This window comes from Esox lucius, chromosome 1 (genome assembly GCF_011004845.1).
Source record: "Esox lucius isolate fEsoLuc1 chromosome 1, fEsoLuc1.pri, whole genome shotgun sequence".
NCBI lineage: Eukaryota > Metazoa > Chordata > Actinopteri > Esociformes > Esocidae > Esox > Esox lucius.
Window position 1 is genome coordinate 20,979,500 of NC_047569.1, and position 13,596 is coordinate 20,993,095.

The following is a 13,596-nucleotide window of genomic DNA, read 5'->3' on the forward strand; positions in this document are numbered from 1 at the left end:
GGGTCATCATGGGCACTCTAACCAGTCTGCGACTACGCAGCCCCATACGCAGCAGTGTACAATGCACTGTGTGTTGTGACACATTCCTCCCTTTACCATCATAAAAATTCTATGTTGCTTGTGCTATGCTGAAAATAGTATGCCACAAGTTCCGGATGTTCTACTATTTCTGGTGTATTTTTGAAGTATGCATCCATGCATGCTTTTTGGGGTTATATAGACCACAACCCTTTGCGCAGGAAAAGCGGAGGGATTTCCACAATTCTCTTGTCTTTTCACTTGACGAAAAAGTCAGTTAACATCACCTGTATTCATAGTTATTTTATCAATGTCATTCACAAATGAAAGAAAAACAAACTTTGTTGTGTCATGAAATGAAATAGCTTTGGTAGTGAAAAGTTTGTCTTCTTGCTAGCAATTGCTAAATTATTTTAACTGTTCCAAGTACTAAGAAACTAGTTGGCCTGTTTCTGGCTAATACGTTATTAAAATGGCTGGTGGCAAAAGCCATACAGTTCATAGATGCTAATTGTGGTGGGAGTAAACTTCGAAAGAAACATTAGTCAGTTTAACACAATGCTTAATTGTGTCTAGCTAAAAATTCAAACTTGGCATGATGGTAATTAATGTTAACGCATGACAAACTGATCTAATGTTTTTTTGTGACAAGATAGTATGTCCCAATCGGTTCCAATACTGGCATACTATCTTATTATATACCAAACAGTATGTGCTTCACTATCATCCATGTAGTATGTAGTATGTAGTATGCAATTTGAGATTCAGCCTGTCTGTCTCCTACAAACTCAAACTGGGTTAGTGCCATAATGCCACGTTGCTTTTCAACTGATATTAACCTCTTGCTGACAAGAATTATGATGGTATAGACATGCCAGAGGATGTACTGTATCTATTTAATAGAACACTGGGTCTTTTAATGGAAGACCAATACGCTTTTTTTTGCAATGTACTATGCCGACACAACACTAACACACATCAGCTGCAACAATCAAATAAATAATTGAAACCAAACAAAGAACGCCAGTTTTTGTGACATTCTCCGCCGCCGTGGACCCGCTTCCGTGCTCCACCACTCCTGAACGCACCCCTCGCTCCACCACTCCTGAACGCACCCCTCGCTCCACCACTCCTGAACGCACCCCTCGCTCCACCACTCCTGAACGCACCCCTCGCTCCACCACTCCTGAATGCACCCCAGTCATCAGATCCCAATCACCCTCATTCTGAGCACCTGTGTCCCCACCTGTGTCTGGTTTATACCCCTATTTAGTTCTGTTCATTCCTCCTTAACCTTTGTGAGGTATTGTTTGACACTCCGTCATTCATTACTGAGCCTTCTGTTTTCGCCTTCGCCTAGTAGTCTTATATCGATTCCCGTGTTTTGACCATCGCCTGCTTTGCTCCTCGACTCCGTCTCTAGCCTTGTGATTCTGCAATTGTTTGTGTCTCGTGATTATGACCCTTACCTGTACAACTATCCTGCGCCTTGCCCTATCGGGAGTTCGTCTCCCTTATAAACCGCCTGCTCCGCGATTGGAACCAGCCTCTCTCCCTCTCACTTTACCCTTTCATTACAGTTATATATTATGTAACTAACAATAAGTGGGTCCTAAATGTCTCTAAAAGTAAAAGCACTGTATTTGGAATCACTCACTCAACCCTAAGATTAATGATAAGATAAGAACACTGTCCCTGGCAAGGTGTTGCTCTGATTTCTTTACAATGGACCCAACCCTAAGATTCATGGAGAAGAAAAGAAGACTGGCCCTGATGAGGTGTTGTTCTGCCTTCTTTACAACTTATACAGCCCTAAGATTCATGGAGAATAAAAGAAGACTGGCCCTGATGAGGTGTTGTTCTGCCTTCTTTACAACTCAATCAACCAGACTAGTCTGACAGACCCCAGTTTTGACTACTGTCCGGTTGTTGAGTCAAGTGCAGCAAAGGCAACAAATCGCAAGTGACCCATTTCCTGAAAAACTTTAGCTAGCTATAAAACCGGATTTTTAAAACAGATTAGACTATACCTTGGATAATATTGAAAACTGTGAAGATACACAGACATGACTAAGCGTTATGATTGTTATAAGGCATTGTATTTTATTAATGTACATATCATCGCTCGTCATTTTTTTATTATTGTTTGGACTCTAGGAAGGGTAGCTGCTGCCAGTGGCTAATGGAGATCCTATGAAATATTAACATACTAAATGCCAAAAAAGACTTATTAGGTCTTACCACTCTCAGCAAAGGGTCACTAGAGGGTCAGAAAAAGGTGATAATATGTTAGCAATTTTAGGCCATGGTCGAGAGTAAAGACAGACGAAGGGGGCTGGTGAGAAAAAGAGAGACACACAGATAGATACAGACGGAAGGGAGAGATATTAAATGACCTTGTGCTAAGCTGGCCACGCAGCAGTCAGAGAGGGAAAGAGCATTGTGGCACCAATCCTTTGGCAGCAAATAGAGGATTTGTGAGACAATGAGAAGCTCCAAACTTGTTTTTGTCATCGAGAACCATTTCACTTGAAATGATATCAAATAAGGAAATATAGTTTCTACTAGTTCAATTTTACGTTGTCATTGGACGTTTTCTAAAAATACACAAATGTATATTCTGTCACTTTGAGAAATATTACTCATGCAAGATATTTTGCAAGATAAAGCAAGTAACCTGTTATATGTGTATTAATTAACTTCCATGACCACTCTGCTGTTAAAGACACCGAACACTCCATACAATGAATTCACATTCACTCAATACACAAGAATTCAGTGGAAAGACATTTCCATGATTTGTCATCCCTTGATGTCATGACTTATTCCCTCACAAAACTATTTTACATTTTGTGCAAAGGAGCTTTCTCTTAATCAAGAGTAGAACAATGAATCACTTCACTGACCATTTGTTAACTTGGGGTTATATAGCATTTCTTTGTTAAAATCCCTATATAGTCAAATGTGATATCCATTCAATTGTGATTGTTTGGAGAGTTCTGGTTCCACAGAAATACTTTTGGCACTTTAAAATCACCAGTTCATCAACCATCCAGGGCAGAGACCTCTATTACAAAACTTCTGGTCCTCTAGGCATTGTTTTATATTGTCCCAGGATACAAAGCTCTCTATTGTGTGGCTAAATGTTTCTCATCATAGGACAAAAGGATGAGAAAATCATCAGTGGGGATAATGAATGTGGTGAACCAGACAGCTGTTAGCTCAAACTGCACCCAGTGAACTACTTTTGATTGCTCTGAATTTCACAACCCAGTGCCTCAAAGGGGCATCAAATTAATCACTCGTAGTAGATGTTTGCTGCACTGTAGCAGCTACCTTTCTTTACCAAGCCCGGAAAATGTCCATGTCATTACCTTGAAATGTGTTTCAAAATTCCTGAATGGCACATACTTTGAGAACCGGTGTAGGAAACCCTCAAGTTATCATTGGACTTGATTTTGTCCCTAATAGAAATAGTACAGTGCCCTCCAGATTTATGTAAAGAGGAACTAATAAGCTGTAAAAAAAAAATTACAATAATAGTAATTGCTGTATATCACCTTGATCTTACACTCAAAAGATCACATGAATCAAACTTTAAATTGAATGAAAACTGTTCCTAGACAATATAAATAAATATAATTATTTTACTCAAAATCTCCTGGTACTGGATAGAAGAAATCTCCTGATCCCAATCACCTGGGACTGGAGTCCATGTTGCCATGTATCTTAACAAGGTTCCCAGGGCCTTTCCAATGTTCCCAGAAAATCACAGATCCAGCAACATATGTCACACTGTGGATCATTTTATTTTCTCACCTCAGGTGTTTGTTGTTAAAAATCAAAATTTTTGTCTCATCCGAAACAACCTGGTTCCAATCAAAGTTCCAATGAGCTTTAGCAATCCCCAGGCCCTTACGTTTGTGGTTTGTTGACTGCAAAGAGTTTTATCTGGTAACCCTTCCAAATAATCTGTTGGCTTGGAGGTGGCTTCAAATCTTAGTTTTGAAGATTCGGTGACCCCAAGATGTAACTAACATCTACGATTGTGACCCTTGGAGATTTCTTCTCTCTTTGAGTGGATACAAAATACAAATGCATCTTCTTCCAGACCGGTTCATCACAGCTTCTATGCTTTACATGTCTTAATGTAGCTTTCTTTTTCATTGCCTGATTTATGAAGGTTAACAACCTTTTGTGTAAGTTTCATTTGTGTGTTCTCTGCCCTTTCCCATGTTGAAGAATGACTAAGAGAATGTAACCTGTGTCACATCATACTTCTACCCCAATGAAACAGAATGTTGTGGTTGACCACATATACATCAAATGGTTATACATCATTTGGATTTCATAACATTTTCTTTTGGTGCCAGTAACTGTGGAATGCATGTTGAAATAATGAAATAATTATTTCCTGATGATGACTGTTGGGATGATGACATGTACTATTATAATCTCCATCCAGCACTGTCAGAAGGGGACTGGACACCCCTCAGAGTCTTGTTCCTCTCTATGTTTCTTCCTAGGCTCCAAGTTACCCTACTAGAGAGTTTATCCAAGGCACTGTTCTTCAATTTAAAGTTGTTGCTTGCTCTCTGGGGTTTTAGGCCATGTATATATACACACACACACACACACACACATACAGTATCTCACAAAAGTGAGTACACCCCTCACATTTTTGTAAATATTTGAGTGTATCATGTGACAACACTGAAGAAATGACACTATGCTACAATGTGAAGTAGTGAGTGTACAGCTTGTATAACAGTGTAAATTTGCGGTCCCCTCAAAATAACTCAACACACAGCCATTAATGTCTAAACCACTGGCAACAAAAATGAGTACACCCCTAAGTGAAAATGTCCAAATTGGGCCCAATTAGCCATTTTCCCTCCCCGGTGTCATGTGACTCTTTAGTGTTACAAGGTCTCAGGTGTGAATGGGGAGCAGGTGTGTTAAATTTGGTGTCATCGCTCTCACACTCCCTCATACTGGTCACTGGAAGTTCAACATGGCACCTCATGGCAGAACACTCTCTAAGAATCTGAAAAAAAGAATTGTTCCTCTACATAAAGATGACCTAGGCTATGAGAAGATTGTCAAGACCCTGAAACTGAGCTGCAGCACGGTGGCCAAGACCATACAGCAGTTTAACAGGATAGGTTCCACTCAGAACAGGCCTCGCCATGGTCAACCAAAGAAGTTGAGTGCAGGTGCTCAGCATCATATCCAGAGGTTGTCTTTGGGAAATAGATGTTTGAGTGCTGCCAGCATTGCTGCAGATGTGGAAGGGGTGGGGGGGTCAGCCTGTCAGTGCTCAGACCATACGCCACACACTGCATCAAATTGGTCTGCATGGCTGTCATCCCAGAAGGAAGCCTCTTCTAAAGATGATGCACAAGAAAGCCTGCAAACAGTTTGCGGAAGACAAGCAGACTAAGGACATGGATTACTGGAACCAGTGGTCTGATGAGACCAAATAAATGTATTTGGTTCAGATGGTGTCAAGCATGTGTGGCAGCACCAGGTGAAGAGTACAAAGACAAGTGTGTCTTGCCTACTGTCAAACATGGTGGTGGGAGTGTCATGGTCTGGGGCTGCATGAGTGTTGCATTGGGGAGCAACAGTTCATTGAGGGAACCATGAATGCCAACATGTACTGTGACATATTGAAGCAGAGCATGATCCCCTCCCTTCGGAGACTGGGCCTCAGGGCAGTATTCCAACATGATAACGACCCCAAACACACCTCCAAGATGACCACTGCCTTGCTACAGAAGCTGAGGGTAAAGGTAATGGACTGGCCAACCCTATTGAGCATCTGTGGGGACTCCTCAAATGGAAGGTGGAGGAGTGCAAGGTCTCTAATATCCACCAGCTCATTGATGTTGTCATGGAGGAGTGGAAGAGGACTCCAGTGGCAACCTATGATGTTCTGGTGAACTCCATGCCCAAGAGGGCTAAGGCAGTGCTGGAAAATTATGGTGGCTACACACAATATTGACACTTTGGGCCCAATTTGGACATTTTCACTTAGGGTTGTACTCACTTTTGTTGCCAGTGGTTTAGACATTAATGGCTGTGTGTTGTGTTATTTTGAGGGGACAGCAATTTTACATTGTTATACAAGCTGTACACTCACTGCTTTACATTGTAGCAAAGTGTCATTTCTTCAGTGTTGTCACATGAAAAGATATAATCAAATATTTACAAAAATGTGAGTGGTGTACTCACTTTTGTGAGATACTGTACATATATTGTGTATATATATATATATATATATATATATATATATATATATATATATATATATATATATATATATATATATATATATAAGCATTTTGTGAAAACTGCTGGTTGTTAAAAAAATGCTGTGTGTAAACAAAATACACATTTAGAGCCACACTTGCAGAAGGTTCCTGTGCAATTTTATATATTATTCATTGCAATAACACATTATAAGTAACTGAAAAATAGCCTACGGAAAACCACACTAACTGAAGAAAATAACACATGGCTGATTTTGCATATATGGATAATTTTCATATGGATAAGTTAATTTCTTGGGGTATATGTGTCATCAAGAACTGTGCATGTGAGCGCAGCGTTTGGATAAAATGACTCTCGCTTTCTATATTTTCAGTGAATGGAGTTGCACTGCATGAGAGCGCAGAACAGAGTGAACGCATTGCCATGTGTATTCTTCTATGCAGGCTACAGCTGGGTCGGGCGCTTTAGCTGACAAAGCCGCCTTGCACACGTCTAAGAAATAGAGGGGAAAAATTATGTTTGCATCTGTCGCCACACCCATCACGTTAGTCGAGGTTGTGGTGATATTAGAACCGGAACCTTTCTCGATGACAGCGAAATGACCGCTCGCAGCAGTGAATGAGCGGCAGACATGAGAGGCTGAGGCACAGACATGGCTGTTGCGCATCAACAGCACAGCCGACTGCATAAATAGATATGCCAACATTGACATGGAGAATTTATATATCTTCAAAGGCTCTCAATAAATTGGTAATTACTGAACAATGATGGTGCCACGTGTTAAGGGACACTTCAGGAGAGGCATTTAAAGATGCGGACTCGGCTCTCTGTCAATGCGCATGATACTGCGGTTCCACTACTACTGCACGCTCCAACTCACCTTGAATTGGTACACTTCTGTTCTCCTGTCATTCGGGTAGTAAGGGGCGGACGAATGACCAATACACGCCCCATAGCTTCTATCAGCAACCAATCCAATGATAGGAGAGGCGGATCTGGTGGCTAAATTCTCACACTTGGTTTTACTATGCGCTCGTAAAACAGCTTCGTCTACTACATTCGCGACGGTGCAGGTGCTCTGTCTCTTCGGGAGAGGATGCGGACGGAAGGACGGGGGAGGGAAGGGATGAAGGGAATCGCCGAGTGGAAAGTGCATAGAATATGAATAAAAAGGCATCGATAAGAGCGCGCGTGGTGCAAGGTCGAATATGAAAGATTCGTTGAACGGGGCACTTTGCGTGGTAATAGCTGGACGGCAATAGTACTATGATTTGGTATGTGGCCACTTTGATAGCAAGTGTATTCAGCACCCGAGGAACGGCCGCTCAAGGTGAGTTGAAGTGCAATATATTTTGTGCCGCCCATTATATATGATTTTGCGTGTCTGCATGTTGGTTTGCTGCTGCATTTGGATTGCACAATCGTTCTATATCGGTAGACAAACGCATCTGTATTTCATTTATATAAATGGCTGCATTTTCACTAGTCACGTGAAAGTTCTTCCTTGATTAATTGGTATTTCTAAATATATTTTGGATAACATTAGCTGCTTTAGAAATTAGTAAAATAAGTGAGCCATAATAATACTTAATTACATGAAAAAATATTTAGCAAATTTTTTTTTGTGAAAAATACTATGAGCCTTACTGTAAAATAGTGCAATGGTTGGTAATACTACAGTAGCCTACGTAATCAGGAGCATGTTTCTGAATTATTAGATGGCAAAACAGACTTTAAATTAAACACATCTATATAGTTTTGTTTGATTATGACATTTGGTTTAGAAAAAAAGCAGTAATCATGACCTGTAGAGGTGTCAGCAGTCTCAATCTGTAGTCTTTTCAAAAGGGGTGTGACCGCTTCAATAGTTCTCAGCAGAGGAAAGTAGGCCTGTCACCAAATGCAGCAATATAATATTGGAACTCGACTCTGCTTGATGATATTCATATAATGTTATGGATTATTGATTTCTTTGCATTTCAGAGGGCAGATAACTGATGTATGTTTTTGTTAGTAATTGACAGTAGTGACTGATGAAGTTCAGGTTGGAGACGTTTACCACATGGTCTGGCAAAGAGAAATAACTGATGTATATGAAAAGAAATTATGATGCAAGTTCATTCACGTTTTCATGAACAAAAAAATGCTGATCCATGGACTGGCATAACCTTGCTCTTCAAATAGTGTCCAGATGGGGGAGTCATTTATTGAGCCTCAATTGGTTTCACATTTTTTCGGGGTTAATAATTTGTATGTTTTATTATTTGTGAGGACCATGGGCTTTGCAAAATAGAAAATGTTTTTTCTATATGATAAAAAAGAGGTAATACATAATTTTCTTACAATAATTTTTATTTGCAGTTTCTTTGATAATCCATACTTGTCGGTCTATCATGTGATGATCACATTCTGTTCCAATCTGATGGGTATTACCTAGGTATTACCAGTGCGTGCCTATACAACGTTGGTTTTACTTTTTAATCCTTCAATGCATGGTGTTGTTATTCTGTTGTTTTTTTAGGGTTTATTCTTGCGTAAAAAATTTAGATATCAGTAAACTGCTGACATTTGATTATATAACTAAGTATTTGAAAAAAGTATATTCAACTGATGTGGAAAATATGAGTATGATTGGTAAAGAATGTCTGCAATGTTGCTCTTTCTATGAGATTAGGTAATGGTAGAGGGTGTTGAATTCCATTCCACTATAGTCCTTAAAACTAGAGCTTAAATTAAAACTGTCCCAGTCCCATATACCATGTGTTTCATCCTACTGTAGCATTACTCCCTTTCCATTTCTAAGAGCATGGAGTCAGTTCTACATCTGAGGACTTTCATCTCTCACTCATGAATTTAATTCTCAGGAATAATTCATCCACCATCCATTCATCAACAGTTGCCTGACTCACCCACTCACTCACTTTCTTTTGTTTGGAGTTAGGGGTGTATTATTTGGGTCATAAAAGTCTCACAAATTCCCACAAATTAGAGAAATTACTGTATGTGGTCTTGCATCAATCAGTCAATTATTAAGGCATAACATTAATCTTTTCAAATAAAATAACCCTAACTTTGGGGCTTATTTGTATAATTTGCACTGTACAAATTACATTGTACCAAAATGTTTTGTTAACTAATGACTAGGATTGAGCCTTTGTTTACTGGACACTAAAATAAAGTTTTAACAATAGAACATGACAGAAAATAATGCTGATTAATGGCATAAGAGGAAGTGTTTTTCAGATATTTCCCTGATTCATATAGAAGGTTGACTGGCATCATAAAATTAAATAAAACATAGACATTTTAAGCAATTACTTTATGTTTAAATTGCTTTAAAATGCTGACTACCTCTGTGCAGATTATAAAGTGGATTACATCTGCAGTGCTGAACAGGCACTGGCATCTCTGATCATTGATCTGAACAAATTATCCAGCAAATACAGTGCCCTCGGAAAGTATTCAGACCCCTTCACTTTCTCAAAATATTGCTGTGTTTTAGACTTCATTTATTATTGATTACATTTATTTTTTGCCATCAATCTACACACAACACTAGATGACAAAGCAAAAATACATTTTTAGAAATGTTTGCCAATTCATTGAAAAATACCCTGAATATCTCAAGTAAATACATTTTCAGAAGCACTTTGTAGAAGCACTGGATTTGGGCTTTGAGTCTTTTTAGGTATGCCTCTACCTTTGCACACCTGGATTTGGGCGGTTTCTGTCATTATTCCCTCTAGATCCTCTCAAGCTCTGTCAGATTGGATGTGAAGCATCAGTGAACTGCGATGTTTAGGTATCGCTTTGGCTGGACCACGCAACCACATTCACAGACTTCTCCCAAAGCGAGTGTTGTGTTGACTGTGTGCTTTTGGTCATTGTCTTGCAGAAAGAGGAATCTTTGCCTGAGTCTAAGTTTCTGTATCACATTTTCTTCAAGAACCTCTTTGTATTTTGCGTCTTTCCCTCAATCCTGACCAGTCTCCCAGTCCCTGCTGCTGAAAAGAATCCCCATAGCATGATGCTCCCACCACCATGCTTCACAGTGGGGATGTTTTAGCCAAGTGATGAGCAATACTTTGTTTTTGACATATGTAGTACTTGGCATTCAGGCCTAATAGTTTGATTTTGTTCTCATCAGACCAGAGAGTGTCTTTCCTCATGCTCTCATACGGCTGTCATATGCCTTTTACTCAGGAGTGGCATCTGTCTAGCTGAAATGATGGAGTGCTGTAGTGTCCTGCTGGCAGGTTCTCCCCTTTCTGCACAGAAAATCTGAAGCTATGATAGAGTGGCCATTGTGTTCTTGGTCACTTCTCTGAGGTCTACAGAGATTTCCTTGGAATTCATACTTTCAATTTGAAAAGACACTACAATAAATTATGAGAATATTGTTCAATCATGTAGTGTTCAATCAGCAAGTGCTATCTTTATATTAAAGAGCTATATCTATAGATATAAAAATATTAGGTACAATACCCTGGTACAGTTGAAAAGGATATCCACACCATCGTTGTAATTATTATTAGTTAGCAACGCAACCAACCAATGTGAAATATGTTAATAAAGAAAAGGCTTTGGGTGGCTAGTTACATTTTCATCTCAATAATCCTGTACTGTATAATGCCAAAGTCAAAATCAGCATGTGAATTAATGATAGTAATGATAACATCAACAAACTGCATCATTTTGGGAGTTAAAACATATAATATTCAGTTTTGTATCAAATGTGTAGCTCAAACCTCTACTTATCAACTAGCCATCAGTCTGAAGGAGCATAGTTGCCAGATTCCAAAGACCAGCCTCTTCACTGCAGGAATATAGTGGAAATGGCAACAGTGATGACGGGATACAGTGAGAAAACATAATGTTAGTTGGAAAAAGAAAGTGTATTAATCTCAGAGCGCATTTTGTACCATAAAGGAATGCAAATGAAATAGTATATACTTTGTCATAATTATAGAGAAATTGATGATTCACTGGCTGCTTTGCTGAAAGTGTTATGAAATGTGATTATCCTTTTGCTATTCACAAGTAAATATAGCTATGAAACGTTAATACACCATTTTTACATTTCATAAACAGACCACTTAGAAGTTCAATCATGGTGAAAACTGTTAGAACATTCACCAAATTGACTGGTGACTAGGTTACCTTTGGCATAAAGGTAGTGAAATTATTAGGGAATTAAGTGTAGTGTTTTCTCATTCTGTAAAAGGTCATCCTAAATCCTCTCTCCTCCATCCTTTTTTCTCCCTGACCTAGAACCCAATAATTGATTGTGTGTATAAGGAGTTTTTTGTTTGTTAGTATCCTCCCAAATATATCACTTTTACTTATGATACTCTTGTATGTTATCATCAAAGAGTTTAGAAGTCTTGACAAAATCATGCACCCATTTTAAAACAACTAGTTCATCTGTTGTCCTAAAATGTATTGCACAATTAACATAATTTGTTTTAATCACCTTACACATTTTGGGATCAACCCCTATGATGACATGAAGGTGAGATCATTTTTCTGCATACTCACTCTCCTTGATGCTTCTCCTCAGTTACCTTACCTTTTTTTAATACCAACATAGTTATCTGAAACACCCATTTTCACATCCTTCATTTCCAGATCACAAATGCAGAGAGTAAAGTTTATACATTTCAATAACATTGTTAAATGAAAGCATACATAACTCAGGTCAGAATCTGCCCCTAATTTTCCTCTCTCAATCATAGGAGTAAAGCTTGTAAACCTGTCCTAGAGAAAGCCCTGTGCTCAAGCTGTGAGAGGCAGATTAGTGCCAGCACAGCACTGAGCATGTGCCAGCTCTTTCTGCTTCCTCTACTCTGCTTGCTCCCAGAAGAATATCCTTGCAAACAAAGCCTGGAGCATTCTGGGAAAGCCAGTATGTCACTCTTTGGTTGACCCCTCATACTTCTGACGAACTGGCTTTCACTCCCAGTTGGATGAGAATTAATACAAGGCTGGTATCTGCCACAGCTACTCCCCAAAATATACAGGAATCTGTAATTGATTCCTTATTCAATCACTCATCAAGAATCCTGATGGTAGTAACAGAGCATGCCCTGCTTAGGCTGTCATGGTGGAAAATGTGTTCCATCATTGAACGGGGAGGTACCAAAGATGTAAATGGCTCAGCAGAATTAACGAGATTAAATGTAATGTTATTGACAAGAGGCTAGAAAGACAGGGCAGAAGAGAGAGAGCTATGGTAGATAGAGGATACACAGTGTGAAGGAGAGTGAGAGGAGCATGGTAGAGAGACACGGCAGTCTGTGACTTGTGGTAGAGAGAAAGGACAGTAGAGAGAGAGTTAGAACAGAGAGAGGATGAGTATTGTGAAGGAGAGTGAGAGGAACATGGTGGAAAGACAAGGCAGTAGAGAGAGAGTTAGGATAGAGAGAGGATGAGTATTGTGAAGGAGAGTGAGAGGAACATGGTGGAAAGACAAGGCAGTAGTGAGAGTTAGCATAGAGAGAGGATGAGTAGTGTAAAGGAGAGTGAGAGGAACATGGTGGAAAGACACAGTAGTCTGTCACTTGCAGGCGCCTTTCTCTTAATATCCTAATTTCCGGTAATGTGCACCACTGGCAGTGCTCTTTGTGTGCACAACACTCAGGCAAAAGCAGGTGTCAGCTTATTGTCGACTGAGGGCTGGTGCCCCTCCTCAACTGGGTTGTGGTTGTCTGGGGGGGACGTGAAGCTACAGACGGCCAGAGAGTTGAGTGGAGAAACTGGACTTGCTCAACTCTGTCCTGTACAGTATATCTTCAAAGGTATAATCCCCAGGTCACTGTGTCAGCTGAATTACTATTGTGTTTTAAAGGCAGCTACTGTAGCTTGGTGGCCTGGTCTCTCATCTGCATTGTGTAGTAGTAAGGTGCCTGTGTAGGAGTTAGTGTTCATGAGCTTGCTTTTCATGTCGGAGAGTGTGCGGCGCTCATTACCATGTTTTGTATAGAAGGAATCTACTAGTTGGTATTGTGTAGGAGGGAAAGTATAGGACTTCTAATCTGCATCATCTGTTTGCTTACATGCAGGGTGTAGATGGAGAGGTATGTTATAAAATATGTGTTAGTATATAGTATGTTATGAAATACTATGTTAAGTTATTTTGGAGAGTAATTAAAATACAATGTTGTTAGCTTTTTAACGCTATAAATGTTAGATGGTCTAAAATGTATTGGTATTCTACATACCTCTGTTTTTCACTGGGGCGCATGGCCAAAACTGTATTTTCCTATTTATTTGTGATATGGCCGGGCTTGGAATTTGGTCATT

General features: G+C 39.5%; 1 protein-coding gene across 5 annotated transcripts in view; it reads left to right on the top strand.

Moving 5' to 3' along the window:
* The first annotated feature begins 7,313 nt into the window (after positions 1-7,313).
* igsf9ba (immunoglobulin superfamily, member 9Ba) overlaps positions 7,314-13,596 on the top strand; it is a 62,734-nt gene continuing 56,451 nt past the window's right edge. For 3 of the 5 annotated variants that reach the window (XM_020050710.2, XM_010892226.3, XM_010892225.3), the window contains exon 1: positions 7,314-7,624. In XM_020050710.2, coding sequence (XP_019906269.1) covers positions 7,561-7,624 — 64 coding nt within the window. In that variant the 5' untranslated portion in view covers positions 7,314-7,560. The remainder of the gene's footprint in view (positions 7,625-13,596) is intronic. The other 2 variants (XM_010892222.3, XM_010892224.3) reach the window with 2 other exon arrangements.